Raw genomic sequence first — 18,233 nt, forward strand, 5'->3', positions numbered from 1 at the left:
GGGGGGGGGGGGGGGGGGGGAGAGGGGTCACAGCAGAAGCCCCTACTGATGTGTATTCTGTTTGGTAGAGATACAACACACTGCAAGATCAAGCATTCTTCCGCCGACAATTATTTTACCATTCGGTTCTATCCTCCATGATCCTCTGGAGTTGAGGAGGGGGGGGGGGGGGGGGGGGGGGGAGACCTCTGGTGTATACAGTGCGTCCCAGGAAAAACGAAACTGAGAATTATCGATGTTTATCATAACTTAATCACAATTATAATTAATAAATGATCCATATTTGTAAAGCTTAGATCCTCCTTTTTCATTTGATGCAACTCATTTGATGCATATTTCACACATGAGTGATTTAAATCAATTTGAAGAGAGGGAACTAAAAAGTCATTTGGTGGGCGGTATCTGAATTTCAAAGAGAAAATCACATTTTTAGAAAGTTTAGTTTCTGCCCTTTCATATGACACATTTCAATCAGGCAAAATGAGCAAGGAATAACAAAGTTCTGTTTGTTTAAAGTAATGCTTGCATTTCCATAAAAGCAGAATTGACAAAAGACTTAACTCTGTTTCATTGCCAATCAGCCATGCATGAATTCTTTCGACTATGGATGATCGTCAAAGAAACGGAGTTAAGTCTTTTGTTAATTCCGTTTGTTGCAAATTGATTTTAATCACTCATGCTTGAAATATGCATCATATGAGTTAAGCTTTACAAATATGTGTCATTTAATAATTATAATTGTGATTAAGTTATGATAACATATTGATAATTCTCGGTTTTTATTTTTCTGGGATGCACTGTATATGCCTTCAAAGGGTCCCACAGGAGCTTTTGAAAATAATTGTTTAAACTATTTCGCATACATTTTATACACACCATGCATAATGATGCTAGTTCCCTTCATTTTGTCACAGCTTTCTACCTCACGTCTGAATCGGCCATGAAACGCAATATTTGGTAGCAAATTTTTGATTGGTACATATATGTACTGTACCATTAATGATCAATAATTTATCCCCCCCCCCCCCCTCCAAAAAAATAAAAAAATAAAATTATTGCTCATTTGGTAGGGGATTTTACATACACGGAAAGTTAAAGTGACAATACAAATCATCTGTTTAGTGCAAGAAGGGTGTTAACTCTGTGTTAAAGTATATGAGTTAACACCCTTCTGGCTCCAGACAGACAAAATGATAATGTATAATTCACGGGTAGTCTCCTTAGCACATGCTTATTAACTGTTTTCTCTGAGGGCCATGCAATCTATTATTACATACTGTATGTGAGTCCAAATATTGGTGAATTGAGGAAAGCTATAGTACCAGCATATATTGAAAATGATCTCTCGTGTTTAAGGAGAGATATATAAGTACCAGTATGAGTATCGTTGTGCACTTTGTCGATCATATGCTGGCCCGATTGGTAAACAAATAATTCATATTTGCGAGTGTATTAAGGAATATGCACTGCACTCAGGTTAAGTCATAATCAATAATGAAGAAGACTTGTGGAGTTCATTATCTGGCTCATTGTGACTTAACTGAGTGCATTGCATGTTACTAATGCATGAGCTTCAAGGCATGAATTAATTTGTTCATAAAATGGGTTGCAATATGAATATAAAGTCGAAAAATAAGCACAAACCATATTAAAATTCCAAGAATTGCACAGTCATGGAGGCCACAATATGTACTTTCCTGAATGACATCAATTAAGCATAGCCAAACAGTAATAATAATAATTAATAATGATTCTCAGTTTTTATATAGCACTTATTACAATCACTGAGCGCTTCCAAATTGGAGATTATTACCCCGGCTTTAGCTGTGTTGCTATTACGGCGCTCTAGCATTTTAAAGAATTAATTCCTGCCAGGTACCCATTTCATCACCTGGGTTGAGTGTGTGCATCTCAGTGCATTTGATTGCATTTTAACTTGTACGCGCCAGAGATATGAAGACGAGCACCTGAGCCATGCATTATCACTTCTAACTGTGGTTTATCAGTTTTTGATGGAAACTATTTTGCATGGTAGGTGTGGGAGAGAAGAATGATACACAGTCACTTGGTGTCATTTGACTCACTAATCAGACTTCCTACATTCTGAAACCATTGTATAATACAAAATAGGCCATTGTTGCTCATTGACAGCTTTGGTTTAGTACCCCCAAGCCAAGCGGTTAACAAGATTTCTTTCTGATATCTTCATCTATTATTGATACATGATTGCAAATTTAACATCAGAAACTTGGAGAACCTTGGGGGGTAAAATCTGTATCTGCATTCTGGAATTTTACTTTTTTTAATCACTGATTTTCCTTCTCGTTTCAGGTTTAGCAGCTCAGTATGCTCAAGAGAAACCTAAGCCAATGGTAAGATACCTCTAAAGTTCTTATTTAAGAATAGAAGAAAAAAAAAATTACTACCCTGTACATCTAATTTGAAAATATGATTTACTCACATAGGGAGACTAAGCACCTGTTTAGCCATCCAGGGTCATTAAGGGGATGACACCAAGGGGCCAGTTTCTTGAAATTGTCAGAAGTCTAAGTTCGTGGACATCCCCTAGGAGTGCGTGTTTTAATTCGATAACGCATGATTCTATGGGATGTCTAAGAAGTTATACTTACAACGATTTCGATAAGCGGCCACCTGGTCATTGAAGCGATAACACTGAGGCTCATAGTCTAAAGGGTCATGGAAATGAAATCCCTCTCCAAGCCCAAGGTGTATTTGGCTATGTGCAGGGGCATGGGTCTCTCTACAATGTAGAGGGCCATCTGATCCAGGACCTTTTTGAGCTCTGTATCAATCGTATTGCTCCATTTTCAGAGCTTTGATTTCTGAGCTAGTTTGTTTCATCCAGACCCTTTGCTTGTAAAGACTTATCAGCCCCAGAGTTTTGATTTCTGAGCTAGTTTGTTTCATCCAGACCCTTTGCTTGTAAAGACTAATCAGCCCCAGAGCTTTGATTTCTGAGCTAGTTTGTTTCATCCAGACCCTTTGCTTGTAAAGACTAATCAGCCCCAGAGCTTTGATTTCTGAGCTAGTTTGTTTCATCCAGACCCTTTGCTTGTAAAGACTAATCAGCCCCAGAGCTTTGATTTCTGAGCTAGTTTGTTTCATCCAGACCCTTTGCTTGTAAAGACTAATCAGCCCCAGAGCTTTGATTTCTGAGCTAGTTTGTTTCATCCAGACCCTTTGCTTGTAAAGACTAATCAGCCCCAGAGCTTTGATTTCTGAGCTAGTTTGTTTCATCCAGACCCTTTGCTTGTACAGACTAGTCAGCCCCAGAGCTTTGATTTCTGAGCTAGTTTGTTTCATCCAGACCCTTTGCTTGTACAGACTAATCAGCCCCATTATGATTGAGGCTTATTCAGAACCTCGTTTAAAGGTAAAGACCAGTATTGGAAACGCCCCAATTTCACAAAAATGAAATGGAAGCTCTTACCAATCATGTGAAAGAATATGTTTTGAATAATACATGATGATACAAATTTTGCCGGGAAACCGCCTACTAATCGATATATTTGCTAAATCAGTTTATCTATTGTAATGTGATAGATAAAACGCATGTGTCGCGCACGTGTGCGTAGTCCCATATACATCTTTCTGTGTACGGTCCTTGCAACTTTACCAAGACTGGGCCAAATTTCTTATCATTTTGATGATTCCAGAACCTTGCAGTACACACCAATACTTATATGCTAGATGATCAACCTTTTCTGATCGATTCCACAACGTTTCTTTCACAATGCAATTGCATGACCAGAACTGATCTTTATCTTTAAAAGGAACGATGACATTAAGTGCTCAGTTGATAGGACAATTGTTGCACACAGTTGCCATTCATTAACAAATAAAACAAAAATTGCGTCCTTTTGCGGCGGTTTAAACCGAGTCATATCTGAACGAGCCTTTACCGATGTCTCCCTAAACGGACATCATCTTTATTATGTCCCCTCTATTCCATCCTAGGCCCCTCCTGCAGTCCAGGAACCGGTGACCTCGCAGCTCTCGAGGATGGCCCTGACAGACCAACCGTTTGAGACCCACGGCACCGTCAGGCCACACCACCCCTTTGATGCAGAACAAGATGCTAGTGTCCTCCGCAAGGCCATGAAAGGAATGGGTAAGTCTGAAACCTCTCCTTTTCCTGGCGAGGCCACTTCAACCCTTGTAGGACAGTTGCAAACATTTAATGGTTTTGTGTTGCTATTTTCTTATTAAGATCTGAGTTAGTCCAAGGTATTTTGTCCAAAGATACCTTTACAACATCATCAAGTTCTTAGTATGTTTGATGATTCCTGACGGATCTACTACAGCCTCGATCAGACCAAGCAACAATGAAAAAGACATTTTGCAATGTTAATCGTTGTTTATCTTTCATTATTGTTGGTAACATATGAAACAGAAAATGACCAAATACCTTGGACTTGTTCATCAATTAAAATAACCCCAGATATTTGAACAAGGAAATGCATAATTGTCTGATCACATTGTGTTCATTTCTGTAGTTATGCCCTCTACCTTTGACAAGAAAGTTTTTGAAATTTTGAAATCCTTGAATTTGCAACATGTTCCATTGTTAAAAATCACAGATTTTCCTTGCAATAGGGAATTTGTATGTATTTGACTTATTTCTGTCCATGTATTTTTTCAGAGACTTGATATTCATGATGATCTAAAGAAATAGCAAAAAGACAAGAGAACTCCTTTTGTTCATTTGAAGAAGAAAAGTCAGACAGTTTATCCCTGAAAGAATTTCTGGTCTGAATGGCTTAAAGGGATTGGGTAACTTTGTCTCAGATTCTGAAACAAAATCCTGGATTAAGCTCATGCTGCAATGATGATTATAAACCTTTAGGTCAGTCAGGAATACCATGACTTTTACAAGCCGATCGCCTGTCTGATTATCAAGATATTTATGATTGAAAATTGAAATTGAAAAATTTGTTTTCCAAACGGTTTTTAAAATACTAAAGTCTATTGGGGGAAATGAGTATTGTAAAACCGGTCACTCAAAGATTTAAACTTTTTTGAGGCACTTCATGATCATTTTGAAGCGCAATTTTGTAGGGCTTTAATATTACACCATATCACAGACACTAATAACATGTAGGGCCATGCATCTCAGGTTTAACATTGTAAAATGATGCCTTTAAGATGTAGTGAAAAGATTAAAATCATGGTATTCTCATCAAAGACATTGATCTGTACATGGCTGAATTGGCAAGACAAATTATTTACTTTGACTATTACTCAATGCTGTAAGAATGACCATGACTGCCATGATTATAGATTTGAAATTACTTGAAAGTGAATAAATATCACTTTGCAGCAAATTAAAAAAAAATAGTTTATAAGGAAATATCCAAGGCACATGAGACAAAGTAATATAATGCCCTGTTATTGGTAAGTGATTGCAATACAGGAATTCATGGGATACATGAACTTCTGCATCTGTTTATGAGTCACTTCTTAAAACTATTCTAGTAGAAGAAAATCAACCCACACTTGATTAAAAGACTTTGACCTAAATATGATAATTTTAGCTATGTGCCTTTTTAAATAATACAAATGTAAACTGTTTAATATTGCATGACGAGTTTGCTGTTTGTAAAGAAGGAGTTGCCTGTGAGGGTATTAAAGAAAAAAGCTATTTTTAACAAGACTTGTTGCATTGATCAGGAACGGATGAGCAAGCGGTCATCAACCTCATCACAGCTCGTAACAACGAGCAACGCCAGAGAATCAAGCTCCAATTCAAGACCATGTACGGCAAGGTAAAATACAGGGAGTCCATGTTCATCGGCACTCAGCAACAGTCATTCCCCCTGGCATGCTTTGTGATCCACGCCAAAGTTGTGCCAAAGTTTACCGTTTTGTTTCGTGTCTATTTGACAGCATTCACTGTCCCTGTTCATAAAGCATCAACAGATTGATTCACAGCTTGTGCTTGTAGCCATCGTGACAGACTGGAAAATGCCCCAGCATCGCTTAGTTTGTCAGTGGAAGCTGTGATTCTATTTTGTTGCATTCAGTTTGGAACCTTTAGGCTGCACTGTTGTTTGTTTTATAGTGTCAATCTTATCTTTGTTCTTCTCTTATCACATTTTCTTCTTCTCTATTAATCTTTCAATTACTCTCTGTCAACCGACTGACTCCTTTTTTACTTTCTTTGTCAATTTGTCTTTATTAAATTTGTCTGCAATTTTATGCTTGTCTGCAATTTTATGCTTCACCCTGCCTGTCTCTACCTCTTCCTAAGCTGTTTGTCTGTTTGTCTGTCCCTGTGTGTATATATCTACTAGTCTGTCACTTTTACAAATACTCCCTCACACACACACACACACACACACATGCCCACACACCACAGTTTATCAACACATCCACTTTGTAATGTACTACTCTTCCTCTAAATATTCTACTCTCATACTCACCTGTACTTTCCTTGTGTTTCTCTGTATTTTGTCTACCTTTTCGATAACAAATACTTCTAAGTTTGTTTAATATTTTCAGGGCCTTGTGTGTGGTGATTGAAGCTACCTAATGCCCTCCAAACAACTAACACAAGAGTGTTACCTGGCTCACCTGGATATAATCCCTTATGTTTATGTAATAGACATTTGTCTCAGAATGTTCCTTGTATGTGTGTTCCCTTAGTAACAGTGTGAAATGTCTTGAGAGTTTGCTTTCATCTTTCGTTATCAGGTACGGATGAGAAGGCCATCATTAATCTCTTGGCTACCCGAAGCAATGCACAGCGTCAGACTATTAAGCTTCAATTCAAGACCATGTATGGCAAGGTACATGTAGTTGCAAGCTGTAAAGATTTTTGCACTTAATTTGACAGAAAAACTCATCTCGCATCTAATAGTAGTTTGATAATTTCACTAGATCTGCTTTAATTCTTCCTTCCTATATATGACGCTGACTCTATCAAATATTTGATTGAACTATCCCATTGTTTTTCAAGGACAAACTAAATAAGATTCATGCGAAACTTTAGTACAAATTGGCTGATTCTATCAAAGTTGAATTTTAATTCGTATTCAGTCTCACCTCATATGCAGCATACAACTGTTTTGCATTGCGGAATATATAAAAACAGGTTCTTTTTTTCTTCTTCTCTTCTAATCTTGAAAGGAATCAAATTCTACCTATAATCAAATTGCTTGATTCTTCTTTAAAAAAATAAATAAGATATGCATGCTTGAAATTGCAGTTTGTAGTATATATAATGCACACTAGGAATAGTTTAGATGCACTTTCATGCACTGCATGCATTTAGGCAATAATGAGGCATTTTGGCAATGGGCAAAATAGAACATTCTCCATCCTAGGGAGCGGTTACAACGGTTGTACAATACTTGCTCCTGTGACAATTGCTTATGTCAATTTATCACTCTAAAATTCATAACTTAAACCCTTGATGAAACACTAGACCCAACCCTAAATCTAACCCTAAACCTATACCTAAACCCAACTCTAAATCTAACCTACATGAAAAACCCATTTGTAACCCTAACCCAATACCTGTGATGAAATAAACCTTCAAGCAAATGTTGCAGGAGCAATTGTTGGGTTATCGGGTAGAGTCATCAAATACCTCCCAGTTATAGTGACACTTAGTGAAATTAAAGGGGACATTTGTTCAACGTTCATCCATTTTCTTTCGTGTGACTTACAATAATCATATAATAGAATGAAAGAAGCAAGGAGTCCTCTCTATTCATTATGTTTGGGCTTGTCATTATACCAACAAAACAAAATGACCCCCCCCCCCCCCCCAAAAAAAAAAAAAAAAAAAAAAAAAAAAAAAACAAACAAACAATGCAGAACCAAAAAAAGAGAAAAAAACTGTCTTCTAATTGTACTACACCGTTACTGCTGTGCTTTTGCAACTACTATCTATAACCTTTTGCATGATGCCACATATATACTAACATTTCCAACTAATGTTGAGAAATAAGGAAGGTATTTCTTTCTTCTTTCTGTTCACTTTTGAGAGGGTTCACTAGATTGTTAGCTCACTAGACAGAACAATGTCCCTACATACATGTATTTCTTTCTTCTTTCTGTCCACTTTTGAGAGGGTTCACTAGATTGTTAGCTCACTAGACAGAACAATGTCCCTACATACATGTATTTCTTTCTTCTTTCTGTCCACTTTTGAGAGGGTTCACTAGATTGATAGCTCACTAAACTGAACAATGTCCCTACATACATGTATTTCTTCCTTTTCGTATCTGTCTTGTTGGATGAAGGTCTCATGGAACGTTTGAAAATTTCTTCATTCCTTTTTTTTCTTGTGCATATTTTTGTTTTGTGGGTTTAGTCAGTGGCATGATCTCTCTCTCAGGTTACATGTGTACCTCCATTTTACATCTATTCCTGTTTCCATAATCCCTGTACTTGTTATATATATGCTTTATTTGTCATGGTAAATCTTTTATTTCACAGTTATATTGCTTACCACACTTCTCTGCATTCACCATCTGTTTTACAAACCTTATAATTGCCTTCTGTTACAACCTCATAATTGCCTTCTGTCCGTATACACATGCATGTTGCTTCCTACTTGATATACCCACCAATTGTTTTGTATTCTTGTTTATGTAATGCATGTATTTATATATCCTGTACGCATTTAAACAAAAATGATATCTAGGGGTACAAATTTGATATTGTATTACGCGTTAAAGATGGTTTGTCCCTTTTGCAGACCTAAAAACCTGAAGTACTATGAATTTAGTGGTAATTTTCGAAGAGATGTATTATTAGGAATCTCCCATCAAATGAATAAAAATGGAAACTGGCCTTCAACAAAATCAAGTTTGAATGTTTAACTCCAGATATATTTATTTTCGAGACTCAATAAATATTTGTACTTAATTCAAAATTGTATCGACCATTATATCTGTTGATTTGAGAATAGTTCCCTCTGGGGCACTATGAAAACAGTGCTAGATGTTCCTTTCATTCAAAGGAGTTTCAAAACATAAGACTGTAAAAAAAATATCTGAAGGATAAGTACATTTGTATCCATTTATTATTATTTTTGGGGGGCAATATTTATTAGCATGTACACATGTATTAGTTAATCATCTTTCACATTTTGGGGACCTACATGTAGCTTCTTGGGGTAGGCATTGGTAAAGGAAAAATACACATGTTTATATATTTGACATGGAATAATGAACCCTTTGGAGTGATGAACTTTCAGAATTGTGAGAGTCCCCAGAATAAATTTTAATTTATCAGATGCATTCTTTTTCTGTAAAGCCATGGTTTGATGTGCCACTATAATATTTAAATGACTTTTCCTCCATTTTTTAAAGAGAAATTTAAACCATATACATATTGCCCCATCGTCCGCTTAAAATATTTTTATTTTGCATGAATCAATCACTAAATGGGTTTCATACTAACCAGGTAGTGAATGAATTTGGTGATATATTTTATCAACATTCCCCATACTCTTCATTCACAAGGACTTGATCCATGATCTGAAATCTGAATTGAGTGGTAAGCTGGAAGACCTCATCTTGGCCATGTTTGTTCCTGGTCCTCAGTATGATGCCTATGCCATCAACAAGGCTATCAAGGTAAGATATATGATCACCAGTCTCAACTAGAAATCTGGTACAGTAACTTGACAACAGTGTACATGTTTATTTGGCTTACATGTTTGCAGGTATTTGACGAAAAAAGATTTTGAAAAACTAAATATTATTCCTCCTATCTTCTTAGAAGAGACAGGATGGAGGGAAAACAATAATGATATTGTTTGAAGGAATCAGATATCTTAATTATTTTGTTGTTTGTAATTGTACTTTCTTAGATTTGTAATGCAGAAGTGATAGGGATTGTGCTCTGGAGAAGTGTGTAGCATTACATTCAAAGTACATGTAGGGCATGTGAATCACATTATCAAGAATTGATAGCTGTCTTCACAAAAAAAAGATAAACTGCCATGGAATTCATATAATTGATCACTGAAAACCTTCATTTAGTTGTCATATTTAGCATTTAACATTGCACATTTACTTGCTGTCCACAAATTCTGTTGCACAAAAGACGTTTGAGAGTTGATATGCTTTAGAACTCATTCAATCTGCATCAGAATTTGATATTCCTAAGTTTGTTTACATTTATATACAAAGTGATATTGTATTATACTTTCTTTAATCTTGCAACGGTATGAATCTAAATATTGTTTTTAAGTTCTATTTTCCAGGTTTTCCTCTGTATAAAAATTCATTCAGTGTTGATTGGACTACAGTTGATATATTTTATGAATACTGTTTTTGTCCAGATCACCTTATATTGTACTATTATCTTATGTAATGTTTGTTTATTTTGACTATATATCTTGTGATTTTGTATGTTATTGTATCTAATTGTGTTTTATGATGAATGGAATAAATTTGATTATCTATCTATCTATCTATCCACCTTTAGGGTCTTGGCACCGATGAGGAGATCTTGATTGAGATTCTGTGTACCCGTACCAACAAAGAAATACATGAGATTAATGAGGAGTACAAGAAACGTGAGTTATATCAAGTCCTATGATGCTGACTATGTTATAATGACTTCCCCGAGACTGTCACCTGTTGGACAACTACCCAACAAAGGAAAATTAACCCCTCAACAACTACACAAACCTTGAATAACCAGTCAATCTAATTCTAAGTTTGTCTGATGCCCATTTCGTCTAATATCCATAAGTCTAATTATCATTTGATGATCATTATTTATGATTAAATGATTATAAGACCATATGGATAGAAGACAAAGTGGGCATTAGACTAAATGACCAATATACCAAATGGGTAGAATACTTATGGGAGATTAGACCAGATGGAAATTAGACCAAATGATTATTAGCCTAAATGGTCATTAGACCAAATGATAAGTACACGAAAGGATCATTAGACCCTGTGGATTGTAGGGAGGCTGGGTGTTGACCATATGAGAATAGACTAGTTGGGTAGTAGCCTAACTGATTGTAGACCAAACGGCAATATACTCCCTAGGACAGCAAACATTTACACGTACCTCTCACCTGCTGGAACACTACCCCTATGAACCCACCCCCCCCCCCCCACCCCACATTACCCTTAGACAACAACCTGGGGGTAATGAAGTTAGTGAGTAGTGTAGTTGTCCGGGGGGGGGGGGGGGGGGGGGGTGAGTAGTACATGTAGTTTGGGATGATTTTCCCGTAGGACACTTGGTAATTGTTAGGATATTTCCAGTTTAAAAAGGGAGGTACTTATTCTTGGTGGTTTTTGTCCTAGGGCAAGTGTCTGGGAGGTTATTGTCCAAGGAGATAGATGCCCTAGAGTAGTTGTCCAGAGACAGTTGTGTGGTGGTGATTGTCCATTATCAAGTTGTCCTAGTATCTATTCTGACAGCTTGTCAGTGACACTTCAATGCAAAATAATAAATGCCTTTTGTGCTTGGACTTGGTCATGAAAATTTCATGCCGCATATAAATGATATAATCACGAAAACTGAAATTTTGCAAGTCTTGAGAGAGTGTCCTGCCGTGGAAATGGCCTGTGTTTCAAGTTCACATATGTTTCTTGTTTTGCAGTACACTTACATTGAAAAACTGTCCTTGAGTTTGAATTCTATTTTTTCAACATTGGGTGACTGGGTGGTTATTTGTACAATGTATTAATCCTACAATCTTTCTAATCCAATGCACAGAGTTCCGCACCACCATGGAGAAGGATTGCATCGGAGACACCAGCGGACATTTCAAGAGACTGCTCGTCTCAATGTGTCAGGTGACTAACCATTGAGTACATTTTGGTACATGTATTTTTTAGAGGTTTCTACTGTACGTCTTGTTGCAGTGTTCTTAACCTGTTTAACACAGGTTAAACGGGGTCTGCTCGCTATTTATAAGGACTGCTATTCATTTAGTCATGCGTTATGGATAGCGGTCCTTATAAATAATGGTCCTTATGAATAGTGGTCCTTATGGATAGCGAGCTTGACCCGGTTAAACATGGTCATCTGATTAATGAAGTAATTTGAAAAATATATTCTTTCTTCGAAATCAGTAGAAAAGTTACCTGAATTATGGTAATTTGATTGGGCACAATTTTAAATTTAAGCTTGGAGATAAATTGGGCTTGGGTCAGTGGAAAATTCATGCTGGCAGTCAGTCAAAACTATTGTGAGAATACTAGATTGTATGGATGAATATTATCTTACGGAATACCTCTTGAATTTAGTCTTTTGTCACGATGACGTGCAAGATGTTAGGGCTGAAGGTTACCAAGTTCTTAGCCATGGATGACTCATTGATTGGCCGTAATGGCCCTCCCAAAAGCTACTGCTTGGCCCAAGGGACTTTGTGCTGCCCTTTTAGATTTTCCTATTTGTGTTGTAACAAAAGAAAAGAAAAAATGACCTTGCTCTAAAAATAATGAAAGCTAAATGTTGTGTAGAGTTATCTGTAACATGGTAGTAATAGTATACAAATATACACTGTCTTGAGAGGATCTGGTTAAAACTATGCATAAGAGGTGACTCCAATTGTACTATTTGCTGAGGGGCACAGCCCCGAAACAAATGGTACTATTGGAGTCACCGAGGCCTATAGTTTTAACCAGTACCTCAAAAAGAAGGCATGGTATAACATACAAATAATGCACTGCAGTGAGGGCATTAATAGTAAGAATTACCCACACAAGGTACCTTTGGAACAGTCTAATACGCCCAAGGCGATAGCCGAGGGTGTTTAGACTGTTTCAAAGGTACTGAGTGTGGGTATTTTTTAACTAATGCCCGAACAAATTGCTGTGTAGTATTTGTTTTATAAAATTATGATGTGGATCCTTGTTATTTGATAAATCATCCTCATCTCAAAATCTGTACATTACTAATTATAGGTCTACATCTTTGACTGATATACTTGAATTGAATTGAATTGAGATTTATTTACCACTTTCATAAAAACATACAAAGGCAAAGAATACAATAGTTTCTTGCAAAACATACATGTAGATAAACAACTAAAATGGAAAGTACACTAAAGGAAATTACGAAGTGGTTGGATCATCAAAAAAGTTACAAAAACTTATAGGTAGATGATCCTAAAAATGTACACACAATAAAAACAAAAAGGGGGACAAAAAAAAAAAAAAAAAAATACAATACTACAATGGTAATTACACACATAAAAATTGCGTTTGTCAAATTCAAATTTGCTGTATCAGGTGAAGTTTTAGATGATGCTTAAAACTGTTTAAAGATGCACACTGTTTAAGTTTAGGGGGTAGTTTGTTCCAAATGGTGGGTCCTTGGCATAAAAAGATACTATTTGAAAATGAAGAATGACCATATATTACACGAGTGTCTCCTGAAGTCCTGGTATTATATCTATGAATATCGTTATTGCTCTGAAATATATTACAAAAAATTTCTGGTAATAGGTTATGATAATATGAATACATTAAAACACAAAGTTGAAAATCATGTAATAATGATATTGGGAGAATATTCAGTTTCAAGAATAGAGGTCTGCTTGGACTTAAAAATGGCTTGTGGCAAATTATACGAACTGCTCTTTTTTGTAGGAGGAAAATACGATTAAGTAAATGCTGTTTACAAAAACCCCATATAATGTTACAGTAGGATATGTAAGGCAAGATTAGTGAGTTGTATAACATTATAAGAATTTTGGTTGGCAATATGTCTTTAAGTTTACTCATAATTCCTATTGTTCTAGACACTTTACGTAGAACTTCATAGACGTGTGTTTTCCATTTAAGATCTTTATCAATATTAATGCCTAAGAACTTGGTTGAACTTGTATGTTCAATCAGATTTCCATTCATATATATTTTTACTTCACTAACACACGTCTTTGGAAAGTTAAATAACATAACATTGGTTTTTTCATAGTTAAGTTGCAGTTTATTTGCTTTAATCCACTCACTAACCTTTAAGAGCTCAGTGTTTAGATTTTTGGTCAGGCATTCAACATCTTTATGCTTATAAAATATATTTGTATCGTCCGCGAACAGTATAAAATTCAAAATGGGAGAGACTGAATGTAAATCATTTATATAAATTAAGAAGAGCAGTGGGCCTATAATTGACCCCTGCGGAATACCACAGGAAACTGATTGCAAACTTGAATTTTTAGAATTGAAAACAGTGAATTGTTTGCGATCATTTAGATAACTGCGAAATAATTTAAGAGTAACACCACAAATTCCATAATAATAAAGTTTTGAAAGGAGGATATCATGGTTAATTGAATCAAACGCTTTTTTAAAATCCAAAAATATACCAATAATAATTTCTTTGTTTTCAATTGCCTTTGATACTTGTATTAAAAAATCTAAAAGAGCATGATCAGTTGAATACCTGGCCCTAAATCCAAACTGCTTATTGTACAGTATACTATGTTTATCAAGAAAACTGTGTAGTCTGGTATAGATGCATTTTTCAAAGATTTTAGAGAAGAGTGGAAGTAATGAAATGGGTCTGTAATTTGAGAATATATCTTTAGGTCCCTTTTTATGAATGGGAATAATTTTGGCAATTTTCAGGTCAACAGGTACAACACCTTGCTCAATACATGAGTTAAAAATATTACACAACGGTTTACATATGACATGAATAACCTTTTTCACTACAGAACAATCAATGGAGTCGAAACCAGGAGCTTTACCATTTTTAAAAGACAGAGCATTATTAATTATTTCTTTTTCAGTGATGGGTAAGAAATATGCAGTATGAGGAAAATTGCTATTTAAATAAGAGGTACAATTAATATTCGTTACGTTCCTGTTCATACCAGCTAATTTATGACCAACATCTTTAAAATAATCATTAAAGCTCTCAGCAATTTCTTTAGAATCACTTATAACTGAATTGTTACACTTAAACACAGAGGAATTTTTCTTTTTTTCTCTGGAGAATATCATTAATAGTTCTCCACGTTTTATTAATGTTTCCTTTAAATGTACGAAACTTTGAAAAGTAATAATTTCTTTTGGCACTACGAATTTGGTTTGTATAAAGATTACGGAATTTGTTGTAGCAATCTTTTCGGAGTTCAGTAGGATTTTTAATGTACTTTTTGTAAAAATAATTTTTTCTTGAACACATCCTTTTCAGTTCTTTAGTAAACCATGGTTTATGATTTTTCTTATTAATGATTTTTTTGAGTGGAAAACAAGTACTATAGATCTCAGAAAAAACCTCCATAAATTTCTCATACATTAGGTTTGGCTCCCCGTGATAAACAGAAAGCAAACAGGTAAAATCAATTGTAGAGAGAGATCTCTAAGAAAACAGTTGACATTCATATCATTAATTTGATGTTTGTATACCGCTGGTTGTTCTTCATGAATACCTTTAAAATCAAAAACTCCAAATATAGGTAAATGATCAGATATTTCAGAGGTCAATATACCAGAAAAAATATTGCAAATACTATTTGTAAATATATTATCTATCAAGGTTGCTGTGGAATCTGTTATTCTTGTTGGCTTTGTAATTAGAGGAGCGTTTTAAATTCTGCGTCAGCCATTTTCGCGAGTAAAAGTGAAACGATAAATAAATGCATGGTCACGTGTACGCTTTCAACCAATCATTTGATTAGGATCTACGTCATCATTTTATAATTTTTTTTATATCCTGCATCAAAGATTTATTTAAAAAACATTATTTAAAAAAACACGATTTTTTTTTTTTTATTGAAATTTTGAATTAAACATAAAAACAAATTATTAAGTTCAGATTTGAAGAAAAAATCAAATAAATAAAAGAAAAGTCATCTCCCAAATAGTACTCCCAAATAGTGCTTTTTCAGAGCAACCTTAAAAAAGTTGAAATATTTCTGGTCATGTGACAAGCTCTCAACCAATCAAAAGCCAATAAATTGTTGATGCAGGATATAAACCAAATAATTAGAACTGTCAAGAAGTCATATTAGTTTTTCTTCCTTTTCAATACAAACTTTAGGAATGTGCTTTTGTTATGTTTTCTTTTTCTTTTTTATTCAAATGATTGTTCAAATGACTGTCACAAAGAAAGTATATCCTTCTGTACAAATCCGTTTATAATTTTTCATTTGCACAGGGCAACCGTGATGAGTCTAGCACAGTAGACATGGCCAAGGCGCAGGCTGAAGCAAACGCCCTCTATCAGGCAGGGGAAAAGAAGTGGGGCACCGATGAATCCGAGTTCAACCGTATCCTAGCCACAAGGAACTTTGCTCAGCTCAGAGCTACATTCAAAGAATATACCAGGGTGAGTAAGGCTGAATTACGCGAAAGCGATATCGAGCGTGTGTTATCAATTTTGATGAGAGATGTTTTGCAGGATGGGAAGAACTAATACACGCCCACGTGATGTCAATAGACCAATCGGATTGCTTACATTCTAGAACCCGTCTTATAATATTGAATAAAAGTGACTCTCATTTCCTTTATCTTTAGATCGCCCAGCGTGACTTGTTGAATAGTATTGAGAGAGAGTTCTCTGGCAACATCAAGAATGGACTCAAAACAATCGGTATGTGACTTAGAAAAGTGTGGAAATCACCAGAAAATATTATACCATGTATGTTATGTTTCCATGTAGCTGTATTATATTCAAATATGAGCTTCACTTATCACTTCTATACAGAGATATTGTGAGTTCAAATACCCTCTCAATAAACCCCCCCCCCAAAAAAAAAGACCGTTGAGTAGAAGTTGAGAAATGTTGACGTACCCATACTCACTCACAGTAGTTTAAGGTCCGACATGGGTTCAGTACATAAGGTTTCATGTCATCCTTTATTTTCTCCATATAATACTTCAGGTTGATTTTATACATTCTATTTGTACAGACATTTTAAAAAAAAGTGATTGGTACACTATAAGAGGAAGTAAAACTCAGTGAACAAGCATTCTTAATGGGAATTTTGAGTTCTGATTACATTTTTTTTAAAAATTGTCACAGGACTAAGTTGATACTCTAAATGTTCATGACTACTAGTAGTTGATATCTGCTGAAGAATTTTCCTGGGAAATACCAGTATATCATAGCTGAGTAATGAACAGAGAAAGATGCATTTAAGGGCATTGAGTTGGAAGTCTTGACCACAGGATACACGACACCACACGGTCATGGATATGCAAATGTGAGTTGCGCTGATCATGTAATATGATTTGAAAGAGACTTTTATTGATTTGTTCATCAGGTGCGGTTCTAAAAGAATTTGTTATTTTGGGGAAGGGGGCTTTTTATTTGGGGGGGGGGGTGGAGGTTCTTGCATTAATTGTTTACATGTGCCTATTTATATATTTATTTATTTATTTAATTATTTTATTATTATTATTATAATTATTATTGTTGTTGCTTGTTTTGTTTGTTTTTGTTTGTTTGTGTTTTTTTTTTTTTTTTTTGGGGGGGGGGGGGGGGGGGGAGTATTGAGAAATTTAGAGAGAGCTTGAGCACCCCTCCCCCCTCCCCCATGCCTCCTTTAGAGATGCTACTGCCATTCGTATTTTGCTGGCCCAAGCAATCCACTTTCTGCTTTATGTAATACATAATACTCCCATGTTCTCTTTCTCTTACTCTCTCTTTAATTTGTCCAGTGCAATGTACTCAGAGTCGACCATCCTACTTTGCTGATCGTGCGTATCGTGCCATGAAAGGAGCCGGTACTGATGACGATACGCTGATCCGAGTTATCGTGACACGCTCAGAGGTATGGAATTTAACAACGCAGTGGTGGAACCAAGTGGGCCCCGCTCCCTTCCTTGGCAAAACTTAATCTGCCATATCTCAATTAAACAAAAAGTACAATGACAAATTGTTCACCCAATAATAGGTGCTGTCAATCGCCAGGAGTAGCCTTCAGGCTTCATGTAATGCTCTGTCTTTTCCCCATATGGTAAAGTCCTTATTAGACATTTGCATCACCCAAAGACTCTCTGAGAGATGAGGGAGGTATTTCTTGATTGCCTACAGGTTTGCTGTGTGCAGACTTGTACACCCATTAATGGTATTTCCACCAGGTCTTGTATCAGCAAATTATGGCCTTCTACACATGGTAACTGAGAACCCACTTCCTTTAAAGGTACTTTGTCCAATATGCAGCCAACATCAGTCACTATTGAGTGACTGACTGACTTTTTTTTTCTTTGGTGATAACATACATAAAATGAGCTGTAGATCTAAAGAGGGCACATGAGCATTTG

At 35.8% G+C, this 18,233-nt stretch overlaps 1 protein-coding gene across 3 annotated transcripts in view; it reads left to right on the forward strand.

Annotated features, from left to right (window-relative positions):
* Nucleotides 1–18,233, forward strand: part of LOC577698 (annexin A5) — a 30,877-nt gene that overhangs the window by 11,604 nt on the left and 1,040 nt on the right. For 2 of the 3 annotated variants that reach the window (XM_030979095.1, XM_030979097.1), the window contains 9 exons: nt 2,332–2,372; nt 3,979–4,132; nt 6,715–6,809; nt 9,498–9,611; nt 10,468–10,558; nt 11,725–11,804; nt 16,123–16,293; nt 16,482–16,557; nt 17,628–17,740. In XM_030979095.1, the coding sequence (XP_030834955.1) occupies nt 2,332–2,372; nt 3,979–4,132; nt 6,715–6,809; nt 9,498–9,611; nt 10,468–10,558; nt 11,725–11,804; nt 16,123–16,293; nt 16,482–16,557; nt 17,628–17,740 (935 nt within the window). Of the gene's footprint in view, nt 1–2,331; nt 2,373–3,978; nt 4,133–5,691; nt 5,787–6,714; nt 6,810–9,497; nt 9,612–10,467; nt 10,559–11,724; nt 11,805–16,122; nt 16,294–16,481; nt 16,558–17,627; nt 17,741–18,233 lie in introns of all 3 variants that reach the window. The other variant, XM_030979096.1, reaches the window with a different exon arrangement.

Source organism: Strongylocentrotus purpuratus, unplaced genomic scaffold (genome assembly GCF_000002235.5).
Source record: "Strongylocentrotus purpuratus isolate Spur 01 unplaced genomic scaffold, Spur_5.0 spur5_scaffold_10, whole genome shotgun sequence".
Taxonomy (NCBI): Eukaryota; Metazoa; Echinodermata; class Echinoidea; order Camarodonta; family Strongylocentrotidae; genus Strongylocentrotus; species Strongylocentrotus purpuratus.